The sequence below is a fragment of the Brienomyrus brachyistius genome, chromosome 6 (assembly GCF_023856365.1).
Source record: "Brienomyrus brachyistius isolate T26 chromosome 6, BBRACH_0.4, whole genome shotgun sequence".
In the NCBI taxonomy this organism is placed as follows: Eukaryota; Metazoa; Chordata; class Actinopteri; order Osteoglossiformes; family Mormyridae; genus Brienomyrus; species Brienomyrus brachyistius.
In genome coordinates this window covers 21,229,608-21,256,068 of record NC_064538.1, presented here as the reverse complement: position 1 = coordinate 21,256,068, position 26,461 = coordinate 21,229,608, and the positions used below count along the sequence as shown (strand labels likewise).

Sequence of the window (26,461 nt, the reverse complement as noted above, 5' to 3'; positions counted from 1 at the left end):
GCATTGTCTATTATGAATAAGCTACTCGCCTTCTTAATTTCCAATAGTTTTCAAAAGATTGATTTTAATATAAACAATGGTTTATTCTTATGACAAACAGCTTAATGAGCTGGATTTTGCGGAGCTATGCTGTCTTTAGTTAAATGTTTTTACAGTATGTGTCAATGTAGTTTTTAACACTAAACTAAAGTCACTTGCTTGGCAAGGATTTCGGCCCCAGATGATCTGTGTCTGTGGTGCTCCTTGGTCTTCTGTGACTGACGAGGCTTTGCCTCCATATTACGCCTTCCCTGGTGTCCCGTTGATAGTCTGTCATTCCAACTCCCAGCAGACTTCCCGGGAAATCTGGCAGGGTAAGAGGTGCCCTTTCACCTTCTCGAATATTGTAGCAGCTTTCCTACTCTGACTTTCGACAGCTACAGTGCTCAGGAAACGCAGTTTTCGGGATAATTACCACCTGGTTTACACCTAAACGGCAAGGGACATCACTTATGATTCAGATAATTGCTGCAATAAAATAATTTGTAGCAGAAGCGGAGTGAAAGCCATAATACTGAAGTTGCTGGCAGAGTCAGTTAGTCAGTCAGTCAGTCAGCCCCATAAAGGCTGGTTTATATGCTGAGCTGGGAAGGGGAACCTGAATCATGGGCCTTCCATGGATCAGGTTCCACACCACTAGTGTAGGATCTACACTGTCATTACGGTGTAACCAAGGCATAGCTGTGTAGCCTACGGCATACGCTACGCAATAGCCTGATATTATACACCAACAACACATCGCGGTGACGTAGACCACGCACTGGTATAAATAGGCCACTTGCAGAGGCCATGGTGCAGGTTTTGCGTATCTGCGTAGACTCGATGTAGAATTATACATCCGCCATTTGGAAACGAAGTTAAATTGGCCAGTGAAGTTCGCCAGTGGGTTTCTGGTGCTGTGGGAGCCTCAGTGGCTTTGAAATAGTACCGCTTTCTGCCCCTTAGCAAAGCCGATGTAAACACCAACCAGGGAGACTCAAGTAGCAGATGAAAACTGTAGATATCGGGACATGCCTCGTGACACATTTCAATTGGCTTTTTGCAGTGCACTGTGACATTTTTCCCTTAGACTAAATGGATGTAACAAAAATTGATTTAACGTCAGACTCTCACCCCGCAGCCGGGGGTGACGCACGAGAGGCCCATACATAGGAGGCCAGGATTTACTCACTTGGAAATTAATAGGCCTGAAGACAAAGCAACATACCTAGTGTTTCATGGTAAGTCTTACTGCTGGAAACAGTTTCTGGACACCTTCTAGACAGGTCAAGACCCCTAGGTATGTGGGTCAGCTGAAGATAGTCACTGAGAATATGACAAAGAAATCTAGTCTAGCTTCAGTGAAGGCCATGTTCCACAGTACATTAACATGAGTCTCAAGCTACCAATAGGTTCTCAAGAACTTTGGCCTAAGTCTACCGAGAACCGTTCTAATTCAGTATAAACAAAAAACATTCATTGTAGTTTTCCATCTATAAACCCACACCATCCCCACCCCCAAAACAGCTTTTGGAATATAATAAGTACTCAACGCACTGCTTGAAAAGAGTCTCAGAGTTTGAGATTGATTGATTTTGTGAGATTGAAGAGAGAGCCCCTCTGTGTCTGACATTTTAATTAAAGGTCTGGGAAAAAAACCTTGCTTTAGTTTGAAGGGGTGGCATAATGATCCCAGAAAACATGCTTAGATTTTTTTTTTCCTTTACACTGAGACCTGCTTATACATTTTCACAAACAAGACACAGTTTTGATTAAATCTTTCTACTTATAAAAAATAATCTGTGGTGCAGAATTAAAATGAGTCTGTGTAACCAGTTTAAAATTATTTTTTAATCAAGCATTTCCCAGGCTATTTAGCATTAGCTCTGTAGATTATTAGGTACATGTATTTATATTATTATGCCATGTACGGTATGAAACAAATCGTAATTAAATTGTGATGATTGTTATCTGAACAAACTGGCTCACATTTTTTCGGTGTTCTTTCCTTAAAAGGCTGGGGTTCATTGCCTGGAGCATGTAGCTGTTTATTTTTTTGCACCTTACTGTTAAGTCAGTCCAGATCAGAAAATCTGGCATGTGGTCCATTGTCCAGTACGGAAGCTCTTAACGGTGGCATGTGAAATGATTTTTGTAGCGATGAGGACGTCCTGGTTGTGCACAGAATCGGAAATACATGATTCTTCAGGTCAGAGTGGTCACTTAATTTGGTGCTTGCTATCTGGGATGAAAGGTTTGGTTACATTTTTCATTCGTCGCACCTTCATAATGCCTTTATAATGCATTCATAGAACATTCATAAGCAGCATGTAAGTATGCCTTAACATCCTAACAAACCTTAATAGCGTAATATACATTAATAACTAGCATTATATGACTAAAAAGAAACATTATAATCATAATTGGATAATGTTTGTTTTAATGTATATAAAATTTTCTAAGGCATGTTAGGATGTCAAGGTATACAAGGTATACATGCTGCTTATGAATGTTCTGTGAATGTATTATAAAGGCATTATGAAGGTGCCGATAATGTGAAGTGCAAACCAAATATTTGAAACCACTGGTTCATATAAACAATATATAAAATTTGCACTGTTTAAAAATGCACTGTTTCTACCAGGACGTTTGTTTTTATTGTTAAGAAAGCAGCTAGTTTATGATGGATGCATGACAACATGAGTCACAAATGTTGACCAAGCTGTTAGAGATTTCAGGCCACGAGTCGTCTCGTTTACCAAAACCTGCTCCCAAGCCACGTCTGTGTAGGACCATTTCGGCAGCATTTGTTTTAATCAGTCCGCAATGTCTGAGAACAAGCCAGCCATCCTCTTTGACGGTTGCAGAATTAAAAGGGAAAGCAAGCCCCCCTGTGGAGTGCTGAAGTACAGACCCCCTTTCATTGGGCCCATGCCTGTTCTCACCTGTTCCCTTGTATCTGAGGTGTGTTACTGGGAGAGTGTGGTTCTCAGAGAGGCTGTTTCATCCGTCTAACTCATGCTGTCTAATAAAGTTGTGTTTACTACAGCCTGCAGACTTTAATATCACAATGGGAAGTATCTTTATTAAGGACCTACTGTAAGTTTTTTTTTTTTTTGGCTACTTTTATCCGACATGTTGAATGTAGAGGTAATTGCGACAGATATAGATCTGAGTGACTGTGACAAGGGCCAAATAATGACTTGTTATGAAAAAGAAAACTAACAAAAACCCAAACTGAAAACCAATTAAAATTAAACTGGATTTAAAAAGAAAATTGAAAACAGCATAAGATTAAAATCTCCATCCATTCAATTTCTATACCTGCTGTTCCTGTATTCAGGGTGGCAGGGAGAAATTAAATAAACACAATCAAAACTATCATAACACTGGGATGGATGGATGGATGGATGGATGGATGGATGGGAATTTCACCTACAATACACAAACACACACATATTCTATGTATATAGTGTCAAATATATGTAATCAATAGGCAATTATCTAGAAACCACATGAAATGAGAGTCTTTTTAGATAAGGGTGACATTACCCGCCTGTGTTGTCATGCCCTATTTGGGCTTTGATTTGTACGGGACATAAAAAAACTGCAGAATTCTTATGTTCCACCCGCAAGTTCCTGTTTGTCAGATGTCAGTATCAACACCTGTCAAATCTCAGAAAAGTTATCTGCTGTCCAAGTGTTAAGCCTGTTAAATCTACATCTCCATGTTTAAAAACAGGGTCTTCTTGTTCTTTCCACAGTCGGTAATCCTCAGTTTTCCTGTTAAAAAAAAAGAAAGGAAATGCAGAGAAAGTATTGACTGGGAATTTTGGGATTTTGCAGACCTGGGTGCTGTCAGAAGAATCGTCATGGGGATGCTCATTATTTTGAAAAAGGAGTGGAGCTGAAATACAGCAAACATGAGGAACCACCGATGAACTCATCAAAGAGCCGGCAGGTTCCACTTTAAAGAAAGATCTCTTACCTAGAAACAGGGTATAAGTGAGGTAATAAGGGATTTGTAATGTTTGTCCATATGGTGCAAATGTACTATCAGCAATTTTGAGCAGCATATGCCACTGTTTCCACCAGGGGCACACTTCCCATCTCCCACTGCCCTAGCCCTTAATGAATTTCCGAGAGGTTTTATTCATGGTAGCTACTCTAGTTTTAATTGGGTGAAAAAATAGAATATTTAAGGTCAAGAATCTGTACGCTGAATGCTGCCGGTTCAAGTCTTGGAAAGAGTTCTGCTATAGTCCCTTTGACCATGGTATTTAAGTAAAATATCCAGCTTTATAGAAGGACGTCTTTGAACAAAAGTGTCATCTAAGCGACTAAATGCACAACCTATTATTAACAAAATTAATCTGCAAGCACAGTGAGCCACAGACAAAACAAGCTGTAACCTCGAATGAAAGTACAATGCGTCTGGGCCATATTTTGTTGGAGGACAGGGTCATTTCTAGATGCATTTTCTATGCTTTCCATAACAAAACTGAAGACGTGTTCTATTTTTCAATGGTTTACGATTGACCACTTTCCCTGTCATGTCTGCAGAGGACCAAGAACTGCAGAAAGGATCGGTTCCTCTGCCTACCAGCTAGTGATGTTTAGATGTGGATGCCAGCCGAGGCTTCCTGTAAGTCTCTGCTGTCCTCGTTGCACTGCTCTGAGATTAAATGCTCTCACCGGGCGGTTACTGCCTCCCACGGCTTCATGAGCGCAGGCTCACTCGCTACCTGTCGGGCATCTGTCACAGCGAATACTTCTTTGTGATCGTGACTAATTCCTACCATCACCTTTTAGATTAATTTCCAGTTTCAGCATCAGCTGAAAATTAGCTAGTTTGAGAGGCAGTCAGCGGGTTCCAGGTTCAAAATACTTCCTGTAAACGTCCCCTCGATCCATCATTTTCGTAATGATGCTCACCTCCATGATGACCCATCAAATTCTTCCAAGGACAAGGGCTTTAGTGTCACCAGGTAACAAGTTATTATCCAATAGAGATCCTTGTCAACTAAATTGCAATATTTTTGTGTAACTACTGTTCCCGAATCAATGCTAGTACTTAGTCTTGTAATCGAGAAAAAATTGCACAGTGCTACTCAGTGATATACTTATTGGGTCCTTAACCTGATCCCTTCAGGCTCCGTTAAAAATACAAATCAGAACTGAAGAGGACAGAATGTGAGTTGGTAATATTCATGATCTTTGGCTGGAATATGGTTGGAGTTTCATTTCTCCGCTGTAATATATTATTGATGCGCAACAGTTTTAAAAAAAATGAAATTGGTGTATTTACTCATAAAATTAAGAAGAACAAAGATTAATGGTGTTTCTCAATACCAAGAATGCAAAGATCGTTCTTGTGTTCTTGGCATGACCAGTCTTACCTACTTGCCTCCCAAAAACAAACTTGGGGTCCAATGGTGGGATTGGTCTCATTTGGCGAGGATGCAATCGATGTATGTCAGATATTTGGATCAGGGCAGAACAAAAAATGATTGGTTCAGAGAGATACCCAATTATATTACAGAGGAGGCAGGTCCAAGTAACTAGAGGAGGCGGGATCAAGACATCTGATTGGTTGGTCTGACATCCGACCAGGATAAGATTGGTTATCTCTCTGAACAATCATTTTTCATCCTGCCTTCAGAACAGTTTTGTGTAAGTGAAACTCCCATGAACAGAGTGACAAAACGGGTACATGAGAACACAAGTACAGTCAATATGCATTTTGAGAAACACCCTAACTTTCTCTGAGAAATAATTTTAATTCATCTAAAATCAGTATACAGTCATCCCTCGCCACTTCGCGCTTCGACTTTTGCAACTTCACTGTATCGCGGTTTATTATATATTCATTAAAAAGTTGATTGAGACAGTGAAAATTATACATTGCTATGCATTGGAAGCATCTTTGCACGTCGTAATTATCCATCCATCCATTTTCCAAACCGCTCATCCTACTGGCTTGCGGGGGGTCCGGAGCCCATCCCGGAAGCAATGGGCACGAGGCAGGGAACAACCCAGGATGGGGGGCCAGCCCATCGCAGGGCACACTCACACATGCACTCCTATGGGCAATTTAGCAAGTCCAATTAGCCTCAGCATGTTTTTGGACTGTGGGGGGAAACCGGCGTACCCAGAGGAAACCCCACGACGACATGGGGAGAACATGCAAACTCCACACACATGTGACCCAGGCGGAGACTTGAACCTGGGTCTCAGAGGTGTGAGGCAACAGTGCTAACCACTGCACCACCATGCCACCCCTCTTCGTAATTAAATGCACATTAATAATAATATGATATTTGTAACGTCTAATATGTCTTATTTTGTCTAATATATTGGGTAATAGGAGTGCAGTTGTCATGACCTGCCTGTAGGATCCTCTTGTGAGCGACGCCCCCTTATTAACCACGCCCCCTTATTAACCACATGTGCAACCCCGATTGTGACCAGCTGTTTTCTGTCAGTTTGATTCATCCAGTATATTTAAGTCTACGTCAGTGTCTGTAACCCCAGGTCTGTCAAAGACGTTTTGATGTTACATGGTCCTGTGTCCGGCATTTGGAGTGATTCCAAATAAACCCTTCGATCCTGATTCCTCGTCTCCCCGTTCCTGCTTCCGTGTCCAGCAATCATAACGGTAATGGTGACTAAAGGGTCTTGTTTCGTGCCTAGAGGGCTCTAATAATGTTAAAAATATATTTAGAAGGTCGTCAACGGGTTTTCGATGCTCTAACTACGAAAATATTCCATTAAATTTATAAATAAAGAATACTACTTTGCGTAACTTCACGTATCGCGGTAGAGTCTGGAACTGATTAACCGCGATAAACGAGGGCCGACTGTATTTGCATTTGCGTTTAAAGCAGCCTGTAAATCACTAGGTGATTTCCAGGTGAGACCTCTCTGGCAATGAATAATCTTCAAGTGGTCAGGTTAGATCTGGCCTCTTGGATGATGAACAGAATAGCATATAGGTCATGGAAAGTTGAATCATTGTGTGGAGGGATACTCCTCTAGCCTTGTCCTCACCCAGGAATAGACTTTTTGGCCCAGATTTACCTCAGGGCATTGTCGGGAAGGACACGTCGTTCTCTGAGCAGTCATATAACTCGCAAGCAAAACATATTTAACATAGCATGTCTGTTAGTGACTGTTTTATGTACTGGGTGACATTTTGTTTTCATAGCATTGAGCGTTGTGCGATGCCGTTATGACATTTATTTCTGTTACAGCAGCTTTTGCAGACAGAGATTCTCATTGCTGCAGTGCGCGATAACTTGTGCAAACAGCTTGTATATGGTTTGGACTGGAGTCTGTTGAAGGGAATCACACCTCAGGCTGTTGGTATCCCACTGGGATATCATAATGCCGGGAAATAGAGGTGGAGATCGAATGGGACAGAGATGCTGATTCAAGACTGATTCAGGGATGTGAATGGAGTTTTTCACGTACAGGAAAGGTTTGAGGGGTCTAAACATTTTTCTCCTTAAACTCGATTAAAATTTAATTGGGGAGTCATTGAATTAATGGTGAAGCAAGAGAAATGGAAAGTCCTTTTTCTCATTGCCTGCATAACCACGCATCTGCCATCCTTTAATTTAAATTATCGGGTACCCAAAGAGCCCAGCACAGTGTCAGGACGTGACCTCTTCTGAGAAGCAGTGGCATAGCAGAGGCCGGATGGAGGCCGTCCTCCGCACTGTCAGCGGTGACAAAGGGACACAGGGTGAACGTCTGTGGCTTTATTTAACAGATCATGCAGACGTCACGCTTACGCACTCAATGTCTCTCTCCTGCCCATAATCCATAATGCGCTTTAGTTTCTTAATATAATCGTCTATATACAATAACCATCATATGCAAGTACTTGCATTGCAAAACATGCATCTCTCTGATATCATTTATAATATGTACTGTAATACCTCGATTTCCATTTTATAAACATGTTCTACATATAATCTATATAATCTATTATAGCTGTCATGTCATTATTGGCCTCCTATACTCCAGGCATGCACTGTAACCTTGACCATAAGCAGTTAGAAAATCGGTGGTTGATTATACTCATTTTTCACAATACATAATGTATTCTAATAATACTCAATTCAGTTATACAAAACAATTGATCCTGTCTAATATCACCAGCAGACTTGCAGTATTGCTAACTGAGGTTATAACCAAATGGATGAGATAACAGAACGCATGGGCGTCAGACATACACACGGATTGTGGCCCCCATAACATGCATGCCCCCCCCCCCCCCCCCCCCAAATACGTATACTACTTGAGTCTAAAATAAACATATTACTATTATTACTACTATTATTATTTACATTTATCTATGTGGGCTTACATTTTGTGCGCTGGGAGCAGGCGAAACAAACGTAAGCACATTTTCTTGACCGTCTTTTAACGTGGGTGCGGCGGGTGGTCGAGTCCCTTCAGCCGGAGAAAAGCGAAGTGTGGCAGAAAAAATAATCACTCTCATGGAAGCAAGACGGTATGAAGGAGATATCAGAGGGAGTTACATATTTGTAAAAGCTGTAAAATGTGACTGCAAAGCATTGCGTAAGTATCTTATTGGTATTTAAAACTGTCATTTGCTCCTTAATACTGGTAATCTAGTGCATGAAACACTTGGAGGACATTAAGGTCAAATGCATCTGACCCCCCTAACAGAACAACTGGCCCCAGCCTGCCCCTCCCAAGTTGAAATGGTCTAGAACCTAGACTGAGTTAATGTCTTAACAGGGTGGCTCAGTGGGTACCACAGTGCCCACATGCCCGCTGGGTTGGTCTTCCCCTTCATGGATTATCCATCCCCATGTACTCTGGTTTCCTCCTGCGATCCAAAGGCACAAAATGAAGATAACTGGTGTTTATAAATTGCAGATGGTGATATTATGTGTCTGTGTGTTCTCCACAATCACCATCCCATTCAGGCTGCAACCCTGCCTTGCACCCTACTGATGTCTCAGATAAGCCCTGCCCCCCCGTGACCCTGTACTGGATATGAGACTGGAAAATATGTGTATGGATGGATAGATTAATCAAAAATTGGTCAAATGCTTCAGAAGCATCACCCAAGTGGAGCATCACCATTGACTTGAGTAGCATGAGGAGGAATGATATGTTTGTGGAGATGACAGTCGGGCACTAATGGTAGGTTCTGGAACTAAAGCGGCAGCCTGTTGTCTGTTCCCTCAAGCAGACCCATATGAAGAAAATTATTAACGTACTTCAATTTTAATTTTCTTAATGTCTTTCATATAGCTTTCTGGCCGATCTTGGTCATTAAACCATTAAGGTATAAGATACATTAAGATAATGAATGATCCATTTAAAATGATCACCTCCACAATGTATGGCCTCGTAACTTTGCAGTCTTTTGTCATTCTAAAGACGCATTCAGTAATTATATAAATAAGTTCCGAGCCCAATAGCGTATTCACATTCTGCTTGGCAGCCGAATAACGCTGGCTTGCTGCGTTATTTTACCTCTTTGGCATTGCTGAGTGATGTGTTTTGGGTCAATTTTCTATCACAATGAACTGTGAAAAGTCCTAAAAACGGGGGAGAATCCAATTCATATTTCTAACCTGAATGGGAGAGCTGTAACTTCCACGCAGGTGGTAACACCCGCCAACTATATTAACTAACTCGGTGTGTTTTGAACTTCGGTGACATAATTGTGCATAATTTGATGCATTAGCCCGATTTATATGAATCTGCAGCGTCAACTCTTCCGATAGTTCCACGCTTATAAAACTAACTCACTGTTACCCCATTGGTTTATTTGCTCTTTTACGACGCCAGATCCCCCGGCTACAGACGCTGGATTAGGACTGGTGCTGCGTGTCACTTATCTTCAACTTGCGTATGCATCCTCAAATTCGACTACAGGATCTTAAATACTGATTTTTTAAATTTCATTTTTATGCATTCAGATTTTTTCCCTTTATTGCAGTTGACGAGACAGTTGTGGGACACGGATTAGTTTCCGATCGTACTGAAGGAGCAGCGCCTATACAAGCCCAAGCTGCAGTGAGCCGGACTAGAAAAGCGTGGAGCTTCAGACCTGCTTGGTGGTGTAACCCTTTCCTCCACTTCCTATCTAATTGCGTTCAGATAACAGCGCGACTGACGCAGGCTGAATAAATCTGCCGAGCTTGGAAAAACTGGTAGGAAATTAACGAAAATGGCATTATCGGATGTTTTCTGTCACCTCTCGTGCTCTTTCATCAATAATTAACATATAAGATTTTAGATGTCGAGACTAGACCGCATATTTCTACCGTCACTCATGTACTGGTGAATCCTATAGGAGAAGCGCACCAGAAGCTTGGAAAAGGGGGAACCGGTGAAAAAGACTTGGAACTTGGTACAGAGGGAATCGTTTTTACAAAACTCCGCAATGATGGTTCTCAAGAAAACCATATTCACGTGTTTTATACTTCTGATGGCGCTCGACACCCTCGTGAAGCTCGCCGGGGCTCAGAATGATACGGAGCCCATTGTCCTGGAGGGTAAATGCCTGGTGGTGTGTGACTCTAATCCGGCTATGGACTCCAAGGGCTCGTCCTCTCCGCTCGGGATTTCGGTGCGCGCAGCCAACTCCAAGGTGGCTTTCTCCGCGGTCAGGAGCAACAATCACGAACCGTCGGAAATGAGCAATAAAACAAGAATTATTTACTTCGACCAGGTAAGGTTAAAGATGGCCCACTTAAAGCAAAACTGTTTTAACATCTAGTATAACACGCTACACACTATAATTGTCACAATTTTAGGAACTGTCGAACAACCCCCGCAAAAGTTATTAATCTAAAATTGATCATTCATTTGGTATAATGACGCATGATTGAAAAACACGAAGAAACGGAATTTTACGTTTAGCTTTGAAGACCCGAACTATTGAACCCGCGCACCTAATAGAATATTAACGGTGCCTATTGAAATCAGTCAGCTTTTAAACACTAGCATATTGCTTCATGTGTGGCCCCCAGTCAAGAGAAGACTAACCATAAAGGACCAATGATTCATTAAAAATGTAATTCATCCGTGGAATGGGACGACTTAGATCTTTATAGAGAAATCCGTGATCGGTTGTGATTTTAACGTGATCTTGCACATGACAGTAAGCGAATGCGGCCAGGAAGCATTTGTCTGGAAACGCAGCGAAAAGACAAACAAATGAACTGACTCGTGCATTTATTATTTACTCAAAAGGATCCATCAGTGTTGTGTGCTTTTGCATAATTGATGCAGGCAGATGCAGTCAAAGCGCCAAAACTAATAAATCGGAATAAACTTGCAAAGTCTTTGGCTGGATCTTCTGAAGATTTCGGTTTATTTATGTGCGCTACTCTCGCAGCCACGCCAAACTATCTCATATATAGTGATCGTCCATAAAGAGATATATTTAAAAGAGCAATAAAAAGTGACGTTTAAACAGGGTGAAAATAACACCTGAAAAGCGTAGAAAATGCGATATTTTGCTTAATATGTATGCAAGACTCGGACGCATTGTATATAAACGCATAAACATAAAATATTTTGATTAAGCTGGTACTTTGAACGAAAACTTGTGAAATAGATTATGCTTTTCCAAGCCTGGGGGCTTTCTGCATTTTATGTATGGTTCACTGTCAGCATTTGCCATCCACAATTATGGATTTAGAGGACTTTTTGCGAAACTGTAATGGAATCTAACCGAAATAAGCGTTATTGGACAGAAGGGCCGCCTGCACGTAATCGCGAACTGAAAGCCACGGGGCAACTTAACATCCTTAATTTAATTTTAAACCACGGTTAGATGGGAACAGTGCAGGTAATATTTTTGTGGATGATATAAATTCACTTTTATAGGAATGACAAAATAAATGGTTCATCTCTCCAGTTACATGTGAAAGATTTTTTTTAACCAGCGGAGAAAACGCAATTTCACAATGTGCAATAAGGTTTAGAAAATAATAGTAAAATTATTTATGAGTTACCTATCGGCTAAAATGCAAGTTAGCCCAATTCCCGGATTTGCCCTGCTACTTCCAGAATGTCAATCGACATTAGCGGACCGTCCGGAATCACCTCTTATCCGGCATTTTTAACATAAAAATATGTACACAATTTATCCATAATGTCTCTTGTTAGAATTAGATTAAGGAAAAGTGCAGTCTTACCGTACTTACAAACACAGAATTCGGTTAAAATTCAGTATATCTAAAGTTAAGACGAAAAAACATTTGAAAAAAATAGCTTGGGATGATAATAATATCCATATTTCATTTTGCAACTGTATGTTAATTAATTAATTAATTAACAGCAGCACCGCTAACATCCCAAGACATATAAATCAACACAGTGCATCATCCACAATCTGGTGGGTTCATAGTGATTTTCCTAATATTATTTAATATGGATATGTTTTAAGGTTTTGAATATACTTCTTATATTAAAATGTCATAATGAGTAAATGCACTTAAACTGCTCTACATTAAATCACTGTTTCAGTATTACAGAAATACAGAGATAAAACTGGCTTTTAAAATGATACCTTCCAGAAAATGTGTATTTGTAGGAGTTGGCATGATTTTGTTGCTCTATAAAAGATCATAACTGTGTTGATTTATACCGTTTTATCCACCTAATGCTGAAAAGGTTAATGCCTCTTAGTAATTACTAATCACATGAATTTCAGTTCAGTATGTTGTTAGGTGCCATATTTTCACTCGGTATGTTTTGAATTTGTTAACCGAAGAATGTTGGATTATTCACTGCTGAACTGTCAATGAACTTATTCCTTTCTTAACAAAACAACAGTATAGATCTTTAAAATCGCTGTGATATTTGCCTGCATGGCTTTGCGAAGTTGGTGTGTTATGGTTCTGAAAGGGTTACATTTTCCCTGAATAAAAATGCACGTTTTGTTTTTGACTGTGATTTGATTACAACAAAGGTGGGAATCTATCACAATCCTCATTGTTTTCTTGCTGCCCCGTGGGGGTTCACACATAGTTCAGGAATAAAAAGGAACTGCCACTGATGAATGAAGGTTATAAAACTTAAACAAAGCACTTAATTTAAATAAGTTAAATCTTGGTTTTGTCTCTGCTTTATTTTAATCCTACATATCAGTCATGACAGAAAAATAATATTGAGTCTTAATAATCATTATACTGAGGAAAACCGGTGCTAAATGATACATATTTTTAGAATAATGCAATAATTTCCTGTAATGTAGCATGCAAATGATGTGGGTTTAGGGGCCTTATGTCCTGTGCTTAATGGAAAGAACTCTAGATTAGTAGAGCCCTACAAAATCATTAATTGGTTATTTTATTTTGATCATCTCAAAAAATACACTTGGGGAAAAAATATATTTGCCGAAAAAAGCTAGCAGTATAGACAAAAAATAAATTCTATAAAACGCTAAAATGATCTTTTCTTTAAAGAATCTTCACCATTTGATTCTTTCTCTTGGGGTCTGAAAGGAAACCATGATTTCTACTTACCGACTAGAAGGCCTTAAGTAATCAGGTCAAAGAAGTACAAGACTGGTTATGGATCAGACGGAGGTGTGAGCCAGGAAATCGCAGTAACATATTGCATTGCTCTGCGCTCCCCTTGGATCACTTACAGTATGCTGCTTCTTACATAGCAGTTCACTTCTTTATTACAAAGCAAACAAAGCTAGTTAGCTTTGCATTCCTGCTGTTATTCAATGTGCAATGGTGTGCGGATCTTGGACATAATACAAACTGTGTAAAACAGGAAGTGAAAATGTTCCAAGTGAATCTTCCTTTATAGCAAGAATCATAGTTTACAGGAATGTTGTAGGATTAACTCAAGTCCTCTTTGAGTTTGGGCTACATATGGCTCCATTGTAGGCTCCTCTTAAAGAGGTGTCTCAGGGTAATCTTAGGTTGCGTATAATTAAAAGCTTAACACCTGAGAGATTGTTTTGATGAATCTTTTTGGGGAAATTAATTATACTAAATAGAGTTGCGCCATAGATGAAAGATAAACAATAATGTAAAGTGTCACAGGAACGTTATTGTTAATTTCAGAACCCTAGAGAGTCTAAAAAAATGTTATCGCTCTGTATTTAATTTAGTCTGACATACTCAGTACATTAGACATCAAGATGTTCTTCACAAAAAGGTGAAATGATGGAGAACAGCTAGTCTGTTAATTGTCTTCATCACACATCAGATCATTTGCAGCTAAAGAGCCACTGACGTCAGGCTAGGGAAGTGGCAACGCGAGCCGTCTTGGCGTTCATTATGGGATGAATACTTTCTGAAAGTATAACTCATCACGGAGCTTCAGGGCTTCGTAATCAGATTCAGATTGGAGTGATTCCAGTTCCTCGCAGACGGTTCCATTTTAGCCATAGCTGATTCCTTGATTCCAAATCATACTCCTGTTTAAAGTACAGGATATGTTAAGTCTTGGTCTGAAGAATTTGCCCTGACTTGCGTTCTCTGGTCGGTTGACTCTGATCTGCCGTTTTTTAACCTGTCAAATGTTCTGCTTTCAGGTTCTTGTCAACATTGGCAACTATTTCACCTTGGATTCAGTGTTCTTGTCACCCCGCAAAGGGATCTACAGTTTTAACTTTCATGTCATCAAAGTGTATCAGAGTCAGACCATACAGGTATGTTGTTGGGGCATCCAGAACACAAATACAGCAGTCAGATAGTCAGAGCTTTAAAATATAGTTGGTACTTTAACAATATGTATGGCAGATAAGAGTTTTTTGTTCAATCAAATGAAAAAGTATCATTTTGCATTGTCAGGAAAGTAATTGTAAAATATTTGCCAAGATATCTAACGAAATGTGTATTACACATCAAAATTATACAAACGTTTCATTTTGTGTATTTAAGTTGGTATGTATTTGATATTTGAGCTGGTACAATCAAAGCAATGTCACATTGCAGTGTTCTCACTGTAAGTATTTATAACTACAGATAATACCATATTAGTGAAGTAATACTAGATTAATTCATTATAGAGTCGAGTTAAACATCCATCCATTCATCCATTTTCCAAACCGCTTATCCTACTGGGTCGCGGGGGGTCTGGAGCCCATCCCGGAAGCAATGGGCATGAGGCAGGGAACGACCCAGGATGGGGGGCCAGCCCATCGCAGGACACACTCTCACACCATTCACTCACACATGCACACCTACGGGCAATTCAGCAACTCCACTTAGCCTCGGCATGTTTTTGGACTGTGGGGGGAAACCGGAGTACCTGGAGGAAACCCCACGACGACATGGGGAGAACATGCAAACTCCACACACATGTGACAGAAAAACCGAGGATATATTTACCACAATTCACTTCAGTCATTATTGTATGAAGCCTTTTTAGGAAACTATGTAGTTATTACTTCTTACCCATGTGATTAGGGGGACCTGGCCCACAGTTGAATGGGGTTAGTTGTTGATAGACTTTTATTACACCTCATTAACTAAACTCAGCTGCATGACACTCCATGTTTGCTAGCTTAAGGCTTTCTAGCAACAATTCTTGCACTTACGAAACATGTCACACTTAAAATACACCAATTAATGAGTAAACAGATAGCAGTTTTGCTTCAGCAGTTGGCTCCGGTCCCTCCTACTCCATTTTAACCCTTGTTCATCGGCTTGTCTCCATTTTCCAGGTGAACCTCATGCTGAACGGGAAGCCGGTCATCTCTGCCTTTGCGGGCGATAAAGACGTGACGCGTGAAGCTGCCACCAATGGCGTCCTTCTGTACCTGGATAAAGAGGACAAGGTGTATCTAAAGCTCGAGAAAGGGAACCTGGTGGGTGGCTGGCAATATTCCACCTTCTCCGGATTCCTGGTATTCCCTCTGTAAGAAAAGGAAAACAATAAATACATATGAATAAATAAAATCCATAACGAGTGTGAGCTAAACGGGGGAGCCACTCAGAAACAAAACTGACTCAACAACAGTTATGTTGGCGTCGTCTCATAACCGAAATTCATTACCGCTTCAGCCGGAGTCGTCCAAATGGATGGTTTCAGTGTTTATTTTTCCAAGCTTGCAGTCACTTCAGATATGCAGAATGCGGAAAGACATGGTTTGCAAAATGTACGTGAAAACATCCCGAAGCCTGAAAGGACAGTATTATCTTCCCTAACTTGTTACTCAATGTAGAGAAGAAAGATGTTCTCCTGCAATGTGTCCATCATACCCAATCTGCTAAAGTTTTTATTTTTGTCATTACAATTATTTTTTTTTTGCGCCTATGTGCATTTACTTAATTGGTATGTGTGGCACATCATGGTAAACTGTTCCGAGATTCATTATCCGTCGTTCTCTCCATCTTTATGTGCTATTTATTTTGAGTGTGCCATTGTGCGGGAACTGTCATTGTGAAACGATGGCATTCCGTCACACGCATACATGGTGGGCGAGACTTACAGGGCAGAGGCTGACTGAAAAGAATCGCAGGGCTGGGAGATGGAATACGTGAGTCCATGGAATTGGAGGTGTCCTTGATGAAATGTGAATTAAAATTCAAGGACTGCCTCAGTAATGTCTGTCGGTGTAGTTTTCCCTCTGATCTCTGCCCTGTTTTACCCATTCGTAGATGCCAATGTAGATGTATTGTTTAATGTGTGATGGAATGCAAGAATGCTTATTATTACATAAACTCCCAAATACGGGTGTGTGTGTGTGTTTTGTATTTTAAGTATGCATATCTGAGTTTTATCATAATAGGCTGATTTTATTGAACGTTTGCTTTCAATTCTCATGAGTGCCCTCTAGCTTTAAACATGCTTTGAATCCATTCCTTAATTTCCTTGCCTCATCTGTGTGTGTATGTGTGTGCGTGTGTGTGTGTATGAGTGTGTGTGCATGCAGGAATGAATGCAGTAGCCTTCACTGGCAAGCGAATAATCTGTGGAGTCATTTAAACAGCAGATTTGTCCATGATAATTGCTGGATTGCAACAATCACGTTCTTGAGTGCTTGAATATAATTATCATTGGTCTTGGGGCATTGCTTTTATTGTTGGATTTTAGATTTTTATATAGATTAAACATGTCGACGCGAAGGAATGAATCCAGATGACATTTGGTATTTGAAAAGCCTACTCGTTCGCGCGATCCACTGGGTGTTTGCTCTTTAAAAAAAAATGTCTTGGAGGTGTATCATTGTATGTACTTCTTTGTTTTGAAAAACGACCCTGGCAAGCATTGACATAATTGCTGGGGGAATTGGGTGCACTATACATCTCCTGCTTGCGTTTTTTTAATCTCAGTGCCAGCTCTAGTGCATTTGTTGATCCCTACATCTGTTTTAAATTGTTTTTTTTTGTGTGTCTCTGCTGGCAAGTACTGCCTTCATGGATGAAAAGCGAAATAGTGAAAGTAAATTATGAGCGTTTTATTTGTTTCTGAAAGCCCTTAAAAGCCTCCCATTCAGATTTCAGTGTGGCGCACAAAGGAACAAATCTCTCAGTGGCTCGAACACTTTATTCAATTGCGTGTAAGTTGCCCTACTGTGCGGCAAGTTGTCCAGATCAAAAGTGTCACACAGCAGGTGTCATGCAGTGATATCCTCACTGGATAATATGACTGGATAAGTGGAAGATTATTTTGAATTATTAATAATCTGCATATTAGAATGGCTAAGCATTGTTGACATGAGGAGGGGCGGCATGGTGGTGCAGTGGTTAGCACTGTTGCCTCACACCTCTGGGACCTGGGTTCGAGTCTCCGCCTGGGTCACATGTATGTGGAGTTTGCATGTTCTCCCCATGTACTTGGTTTCCTCCGGGTACTCTGGTTTCCCCCCCACAGTCCAAAAACATGCTGAGGCTAATTGGACTTGCTAAATTGCCCGTAGGTGTGCATGTGTGAGTGAATGGTGTGTGAGTGTGCCCTGTGATGGGCTGGCCCCCCCCATCCTGGGTTGTTCCCTGCCTCATGCCCATTGCTTCCGGGATAGGCTCCGGACCCCCCTGCGACCCAGTAGGATAAGCGGTTTGGGAAATGGATGGATGTTGACATGAGATTGGAATACAGGCACAATTATAAAAGATATCAGTTCTATTTTAATGTAATAGGCAAATGAATATTTAAGACCCTTTAACTGATAATTGAGGGAATGTCGGTAATGGGGTACCTGAGAGATTACACTTTGCATTTCTACAGCTGTTAAAAATCACTATTTCTCATATTTCTTGACGAGAGCGGGTGTCTTCACAGCAAGTGATGTCAGGTCACAAGTTTTACACATGGTATGATACCAAGAATATGGTTTTTTTAACCACGTGTTGTGGTGCCAGTCTCCTGTGGCTTGTAATTTTAATTTCTTGTCCCTTTTTAATCATATGTCAAATGCTTGTGTCATTTAATAAATCGGTCAAATGTCTGTCAATGAACTGCACACAAAACGTGAATAATGATTCTTTAAAACAATATGTAATCCCTCATTTTGGCCATAGTCTGTAGACATCTGTTGGTGAAAGCTTTGCTCACTTATTTCACACTATAATACTGAGGGAAAGGTTCTTCATCTCCCAGAATATTTGTGACTTTTCTCCATGGTTTTGGAGTCTCAAAACTTACTCAGTTACATGAATTGAGTTAGTGAAGCTTCTTGAAATATTTTTTAATCAAGACGAAAGGTATACCTTCAGTTTTAAATTTAGCATAAGCCCAACAGTCTGAGTGGAGTATAATTAAAAACTTTTAAGTAATTAAGAAATGGTTTTGTTTTGGTCCCACATTATCCTTTGCTGCTCAGAAAATCACCCACTGAAAGGATGACAAAATTTACCTTCATTGGTCATTTCATCTTATTTCGGTTTTGCAGTCACGTTTCCTGTAGTTGTATCTTCACGTACAGTGCAACTCATCCAGTGAACAGTGTGATCATTAGATAAGTGAAAGTGGCTTTCATGTCCAACTGTATGATGAGAGATCTCACTGTATATTCAATAAAGATGCAAGGCATTAAGCATCTGAAGAAATAAAACCTGAAACTAAGTCTTGAGCACAATGATGTAGATATAGTAACTTAGATGTTTGTTATTGATCCGGCTGGATCCCATCCATCGCTGACACCAGATGGTGCCATTATGGTGGAGTCTGTTTGCTGCCATATAGTAAAAGTAAATCCCAAGAAATTAAAATGGTCCTGAATGCTGACATTTTTTTATTAGGGCTGTAAATGAAAAAGAAACTATTTGACTGTACGACATATTTTCCCTTTTAATTCTATTTAAATATATGATGGAAATAAAGACATATTTAAAGTTTCATGGCATTTTATTTACAGTTGCACTTTTTTTGTAGAACGGTCCAAGGAGTTGATTTCATGGATCTTGTCCAACTTTACAGCTTCACTGACAAGCTTGATTACAGTTTTTCTCAATTGCTTTTACATATTTCATGAACCATACTTAACATTCTCACAACTATAAGAGCATTTCTCAATATGCATAAAGCACAACAGTATGATTAAGCTGCAAATTCACTGAAAGCAATTAACATTTCTCAAAAGCAAATGATTCTATCAATGAATTAGTCCATGGCTGTAAAATGAATATCACCTTCATTACCATTTCAACCATGAGTGCCAAAATTCTTAAATATATTGTCAAAATGTCACTGTAAGTGCTCCTGAGCCCCAAAATTCCGAGTGACAGTCATTCCCCACTTTCTCACTGACACTAATAATTTTTCTTCAGCAAACTGATTGCTATTCATGTCAAAGACACCGGTTTCAACATTACATGTTTCTAAATTACAGTATGCAGACTTCAATGGCAATAAAAAGCACTCGCGTGCACTTGTAACTTCTTTATATCTTTATTGAAACGGTCTAACAACACAGTACATTAGCAAACAAAAAAGTCACACAGCACTACATAACACAGCTATATCGCAGCCAACTGAATCATTCAGAAAGTTTTCTGTTTTGCATGTGTTGGCCTACACAATGAACATGTACCTATATCGTTATCAGTGTAAAATTACTTCACTGGGAAACTAGTGAACGCTTGGACCGGCAAAACTTAAGCAACTGATAATTAGGCCAAATAAGGATAATTGTTGCCTACATGACCTGAAACATTTGCGATTTGTGTGAAACAAAGAGAAATTATGGTCTGCTCGGCACAACCGACTTCACAGCTTGGAAATGCAAATGTTAATTGCCATTTCAGAAATATACCAAAGCAGTCGAGAAAAACTGTAAAAGTTGAAATTTTTTATTTGTTTGTTTCCCCCTGGATTACCTTTTAAGGGTGTAACTATTTTGCTGCATTTGGCATACGAATTTAGTGGGAAATTCATACATGAGCAAATGAACTAATTAAGTAATTTATGATGAAGATTGCAGCAAAAAAAACTGTATGTAAACAACCCACCAGGGTTTGATAAGCAGATAAGTTCCTTCCCGGGCTGTTTTCCTTTACATTGTGAATTAGAAATATTCTTTGAACGGTGGGTTGCCACATGCGATATTTTAAATGTGAATCAAACACTACTTTAAATTGACTTTCTTACACCTGCAGGTCTCTGCACCTCACTAGGCAACTTGATGTTTACTTAGTCTTCTGTGCTGAGGTAAATGTAATTTCCTGCCGTAATGATTGCATACTTTAAGGACCAGTGCTGGGTTCCACTTGCTGAATGCTGTTAATGACTAAGCAAAATCAGAGGCCAAAAAAAGTTTGTTTCATGTCATATTCAAAACTACTCATTTTAAATGGGGTCTATCGTTCACCAATATCGTAATAATCTGACATTTTAAAGGCAGATTGGACCTGTAACAATGGCCGTGTCTTACTTCCATCGTTTATTCATCTATTTCGTTAAAGCCGTGCTTTTTCCTGGCTAGTGCTTGTTTTTCCCTGTGAAATTACAGCTGTGAATAATTTTCACGTGAAAGACACACACTGCAATAAACAAGGAACCTGCAGTGTCCACAGTTGCAATTCATATAAAACAGAATGCATACAGGATGTTACACTTTTAAGTGACAGTTTATTAGTTTATTATATATATAATATATATAATAATAATATATATATGTATTTATTACAGCTGTTAAATTTTGAAAGGGAAGTGTCTGGCTTTGACTCAAAGCCGGCAGGAATGAGGTATGTAAACTGTGAAATTCATACCGGGAGGCTACAGCATCAGATATGAGCGAGTATGAACCATTATGCCCAGGGACACCAGAAGGTGTTTTCAAAATATTAAACTGCTGTTATCTTTAACAGGGATAAATGCCTCTTGTAAGCAAATCACTTATGGATTAAAGCTGTGTGACTGATTTTCCTTTGTTTTCGTATTCTTTTATTTTGGATTTCAAAGGCATGGTTAATTTTCAGTGCCAGTAGGTGTGAACATCAACTGAATAAACTTGCTCATTGTTAATTAGAGCAGCATAGAAAATAGCCTCTTTTTAAGTTGAAGTGCATTAGCACAGATGGGTGAGCCAAAGCTGGAAAACGTGAAACGCGAACGGCGTAGAGGATCGTGCACCAGAAAGTCTGGAGGCTGGAGTCTACAGGCCTCAAACGTCAAACATACCTTTCAGCTGCGTTTCTTTGGGTGACATCTACAAGTCCAAAGCTCGCTGGCTTCAGGTGTGCAGGGCCTGAGTTTAACAGTCAAGCTCTTTAAAACCTTCGCTGTTCTCCAGGACACAGTGAAGCGAGTACTTGTTCCTGCAGAGATGCAAAGCTGCACATTAAATGATACAATGGGACTATTTTATTATAAGTGACCATGGGGGGGCGGGGGGGGGGGGGTGCAACTACAGTGATTTTATTAATTAGAATAATTACACATAGCCATGTGACCAGGGGCAATGTTAGAGATTTTGGGTCCATGAAAGAATATCATTTTGGGCCCCCAACCCAGACTAATCCAATTATGTTACATTTTTTTGGGCGTGAAATTGACCTATCCAGCCCCCTCTCCCCCCCCCCCCCTTTCCCCCACAACTCCACCCCTGCATGTCGCACAGGGCCATAAATATATATGTTTTTAATTTTAGTGCTATTCCGTTTTTGTCCACACTTATTACAAATCAATCTAAAAACTAATTTAAAATAATCAAATTCATTTAGCCTACTGTACACAGTCAAACTAATTTTTAACAGCTAAATTCATTATGCAGGTGCAGGCGTGCTCAAACTTAGAAGTGCATTGGGCTCCAAAATCCGCGGCATGTGGACAGTAGGTTTCACTTAGAAATAACATAAGGGCGCCAAGTCAGGCCAAAGTGTTTGGGGCGGCACCAAAGAAATCATGGCCAAACTGGAGCACAGTTTAAATTGCTGGTCACTGATGGAAAATAGAATACTAATGATTCTTCATAATGAGGTCATTGACAGCTCACCTACATTGCACTGGAAAGAGGTGTAAGAAGGGCACATTCTGAAACAAGACTATTAGCTTCATTAGGACTGTGTAACCGAGATAATTACATGTGTTCTTTGCAAAAGCTGGAATACTAATGCCCTATTAGCATGGCTTGACCATGAATATTTATGTTGGGTTCTTCAAAAAAAACACATGTAGCATTACAAAGGACTATTACGATTAATATGTGGGGGAATATAGTACAAGTAGGAGCTCACTTGAGAGTTGGAGACGTTGCCTTTTAGGTGAAGTCCAGGAAAGTCTTTTGCTATTGTTTGCAATGCTTTGTTAAATATACATGCACCCATATCACCAGTTAAATAGGAATAAACAAGACACTGAATAACTGCCACTGATATGCAATGAAACTTCTGAATAATACAATCCTGATTATAGTAGTTAAGCACTGAAATCACACTGAGCAATTGTAATGGAGAAATACTACACAGCTGTACTTAAAAGGCATTGGTGTGTGAGAAGGAAGCGTGCTGGTAACTGGAGAGGGAAAAGACAGAAATCTTGCAATAGAAGATACAAAAATGCCTGGAAATGTTCTACATAGATACAAGGCAGTGCAAAATTTATGCATTAAAGTCATGGAGGTTCTGATTAATTAAAACCATATAATAGTATTTTGTGCACATGAAAATGACCTTACACCAGTACTGTGAGTTCTGTATGGTCACTCTGCCTGTAAATGCGGCTTCCATCATCAGCATGAATAGCTTGGGCACCCTGAATGCAGCGTTGATCCACTGCCCTTCTACGCACCGGGCATATGGAACTGGAGAGAAATCCTTATTACTGCAATTCTGGAAGGTACCTTCCCTCCCATTCAGGCTGCATAGCTGTCAGAGTTTAAATCATTTTAGATCCATGTTCTTCTTCTTCAGAGAAAATAAAACTATTTCATGCATTAGCTTAGTACTGGCTCAAAGAAGGGATCAAAGCAATTTTTTTTCCAAGTCAGAACCTCAGGTGAGCCTGGCGACAAGCTTGATTTTTTTTTAAAGACTTTTATTTGAATTCAGACATTCGGTACAACACTGTGTCAAATTGGAGCAGATATGAAGAGTCGACTCATCTTCGCTGTAAGGAACAAGTTCCAGTGTTTGCAAAATGTTTTGTTCCTGCTTTGATTCTGATTTAGTTCAAAATAGTATGAACTGTTTCTGCATGACAATGCACTTTGTATAAAGTGTTACATCACACATCTAGCTGCTCCTCTCAGTGTAGGATATTATTTGCAGAAGGCTGCCCTTGGCCATGGAGGAATTTCTTTCTTTCTTTTTTTTAATTTTGAGGTAAATGACATCATGCATTTTTAATAATTATTATGTAATACTGGGATTGGTTGGCGCCCCAGCCACCATTATTCCCAGCCTTGTGCCCGTATCTTCCGGGATAGGCTCCAGACCCCTGAGACCCTGCATAGGACAAGTGTGTACCGAAGATGGATGGATGGATGGATGGATGGATGGATGGAAAATGATACATTTCAGAATGTGCCACTATTTAGACATTATCTAAATAATGAAAACAATATAAGTATGTTTCTATATATCTGTTTTATGTTTTGTAAACCTGAATTGTTGAGTTGTGATTTTAGATCATGTTTTCTTGAGAAGATCATTGCATAATATTAATATTAAAGAAAACATAAACATGTATGTAGCTGTTTTTGCTGTAGGGCAGAAAATGCCTGGGATATACTGACTTGTATAGTATGTGATTTATCCAGAGAAATATTTCACATTCAGGCTTAAGGATTTTTTAAGGGCAGTAACTGATAAATGTGATGGTTTCGTCTATGGTCTTCATTCATTGCACAATATTAATGAGGCAGTTTTGATAATTTATAATAAATACAATCCCATTTCCAAAATAGTTGGGATGTTGTGTAAAATGCGAATAAAACGGAATGCAATGATTTGCAAAATCATATAAACCCATATTTAATTGAGAATAGAACACATATCAAATGTTGAAAATGAGAAATGTAATTGTTTTATTGAATTTGATGCCAACAACATGTTTCAAAAAAGTTGGGACAGGGATAAGAAAAGACTGAAAATACTGTGTAATGGTACAAGAAAACACCTGGTTCAATATCGCACAACTAATTAGCTTAATTGGCAGCAGGTCAGTAGGATGATTGGGTATAAAAAGAGCCTCCCAGAGAGGCGGAGTCTCTTTGCGGTGAAGATGGGGAGAGGATCACCACTCTGTGAAAGACAAATAGTGCAATACTTTAAAAATAATGTTCCATAGATGTAATATTACAACGGATTTTGTAATTTCATCCATAAATTACATAATAACATATAAATACATATAAATTACATATAAAATACATTATTGTTGATAATATCAAATTCACGCTCAGCATATATTTGCCATAAAACAATAACCTTTCTTGTTCTATTTTCAATTAATTATGGGTTTATGTGATTTGCCAATCATTGCATTCGGTTTTATTCGCATTTCTCACAACATCCCAACTTTTTGGAACCGGGGTTGTACTGAGAATATTCGCAGTTCACTTAGAAAATATTCTGCTTTGAGATGAGCAGCATGAAAATGAATTAAGGTAAGAAATGTTTTGGTGCAGATCTTATAGACAAAGTTTTATGGGGAAGCTGTGATACTAATCAGTGTATTGGGACTTCAGTCTCCCTTTATTTGAAAGCTTCTTGGTCATTCATTAGTGTGCGGTTGCATGCACATGTATCGGCGGTTAAAACTGTCCGTTCTGCAAATTTGTGAGCGAACTGGGAGGTGAGAGAGACCAGGATTTAAGGCTGAAACAGGACTTTCCTGTTTCACGTTGGACACTGAATCATTTGCATGTGACTCACTGCTCATTTGATGAAAGAGCAGCGATTCAGGAATCCTTTTTTCGCCTTAAATACCCACGACTGCTGTATCTTTAATCTCAAGACGGCGTAGAAGCCCAGCCTTTCAGCTGTCTGGGGTTATGCAGTGTTTTCCCGCCTTTCATTTGAGTACATGAGACTGTGACTCAGTTTTCATCGTTATGCCCGGGAAGGGGGGCGGGGCCTGGCCAGTATTTGTGCAGATTTTGATTGCCTCCCGTGGGACTATGTAATCCATAAACTGAGTAACGATGCCCACACAGAGCAAACAAAGACATAAAGAAGGAAGGTAACACGTACGGGGATCGCCTCGGATCCAACCGCTACCAGCTCCCCACAGCAGCAGCATGAAAATTCCATGTGAATCACTGCCTTTCCAGGAATTTAATACTTCTTAGGAAACAGGGAAATTTGTCTGAAATTCAAAAGTTGTTTGTTTTGTGCTTAAGTGCCCCAAGTACCCAAAGCACTGCTTTGACAAAAGAAGGTGCCACATATTTTGTATATATTTTGTAATCTTCCATGAAATACAGGCTCGAGGGGGTTCAGGGCATTTAACCTGGACACAGTTTCGCTACCAGATCAAGTTTGATGGCTGGCCCCAAAATTTTCACCCGTGGTGGCGGTATAAGGTTTGCACGGGGGGGGGGGGCATCCCACTCCACCCCCCCTGGCGCTGACACGGTCTGGACAGGGTGCGACGGATATCTGTCTTGTACAGATAATATAAGACCTATTCTAATATGATTTTTTTTTGGCAATTCAGACATTGGACAGAGAAGGGCTCTAATTAGAGAAAGAGGAGCCACTGGTTTTCAATAGCGGCCTGGCTGTACCGAAAGCGGCAAGATGTGAGCTACCTGCCACTCGGAGCCACAGCATTAATAAGAGAAACGAGGTAAAGCGATAACGTGCCTGAGTGACTGTGGGATTCTCCACCTCAGTGAGCTCTAATTTCACCCATTGCTGATCTGCCTGTAATAGGGCCACCATGTCACCTGGAATTTACACAGGTACGTCTTTAACAATACCCTCCCATGGCACTTCACAGGCTGAAGACATGCCCATCCAGGACACTGACTCTGAGATTAGTCAGACAAGGCAAAAACATACTTCCCCATCTTAATCCCAGTATGACA

The 26,461-nt window shown here is 39.9% G+C and overlaps 1 protein-coding gene across 3 annotated transcripts; it reads left to right on the top strand.

Moving 5' to 3' along the window:
- Positions 1 to 9,613: 9,613 nt before the first annotated feature.
- Positions 9,614 to 19,326, top strand: cbln4 (cerebellin 4 precursor). Of its 3 annotated transcripts, none has more exons than XM_049016267.1 (5): positions 9,614 to 9,668; positions 9,856 to 9,916; positions 10,007 to 10,741; positions 14,576 to 14,692; positions 15,710 to 19,326. In XM_049016267.1, exons 3-5 carry the CDS (start codon positions 10,454 to 10,456, stop codon positions 15,905 to 15,907), a joined length of 603 nt encoding a protein of 200 aa, XP_048872224.1. In that variant the 5' UTR covers positions 9,614 to 9,668; positions 9,856 to 9,916; positions 10,007 to 10,453; the 3' UTR covers positions 15,908 to 19,326. The 3 variants fall into 3 exon arrangements, with proteins under 3 accessions (XP_048872224.1, XP_048872225.1, XP_048872223.1); XM_049016268.1 differs by lacking the exon at positions 9,614 to 9,668 and having other exon boundaries at positions 9,793 to 9,916; positions 10,007 to 10,220; positions 10,364 to 10,741; XM_049016266.1 differs by lacking the exon at positions 9,614 to 9,668 and having other exon boundaries at positions 9,793 to 9,916.
- The last annotated feature ends 7,135 nt before the right edge of the window (positions 19,327 to 26,461 follow it).

Coding starts and splice junctions, on each gene's coding strand:
- cbln4 (XM_049016267.1), top strand. CDS start 10,454: ATGATGGTTCTCAAGAAAACCATATTCACGTGTTTTATACTTCTGATG. Junction 10,742..14,575: donor GAATTATTTACTTCGACCAG/GTAAGGTTAAAG, acceptor TTCTGCTTTCAG/GTTCTTGTCAACATTGGCAA. Junction 14,693..15,709: donor ATCAGAGTCAGACCATACAG/GTATGTTGTTGG, acceptor TCCATTTTCCAG/GTGAACCTCATGCTGAACGG.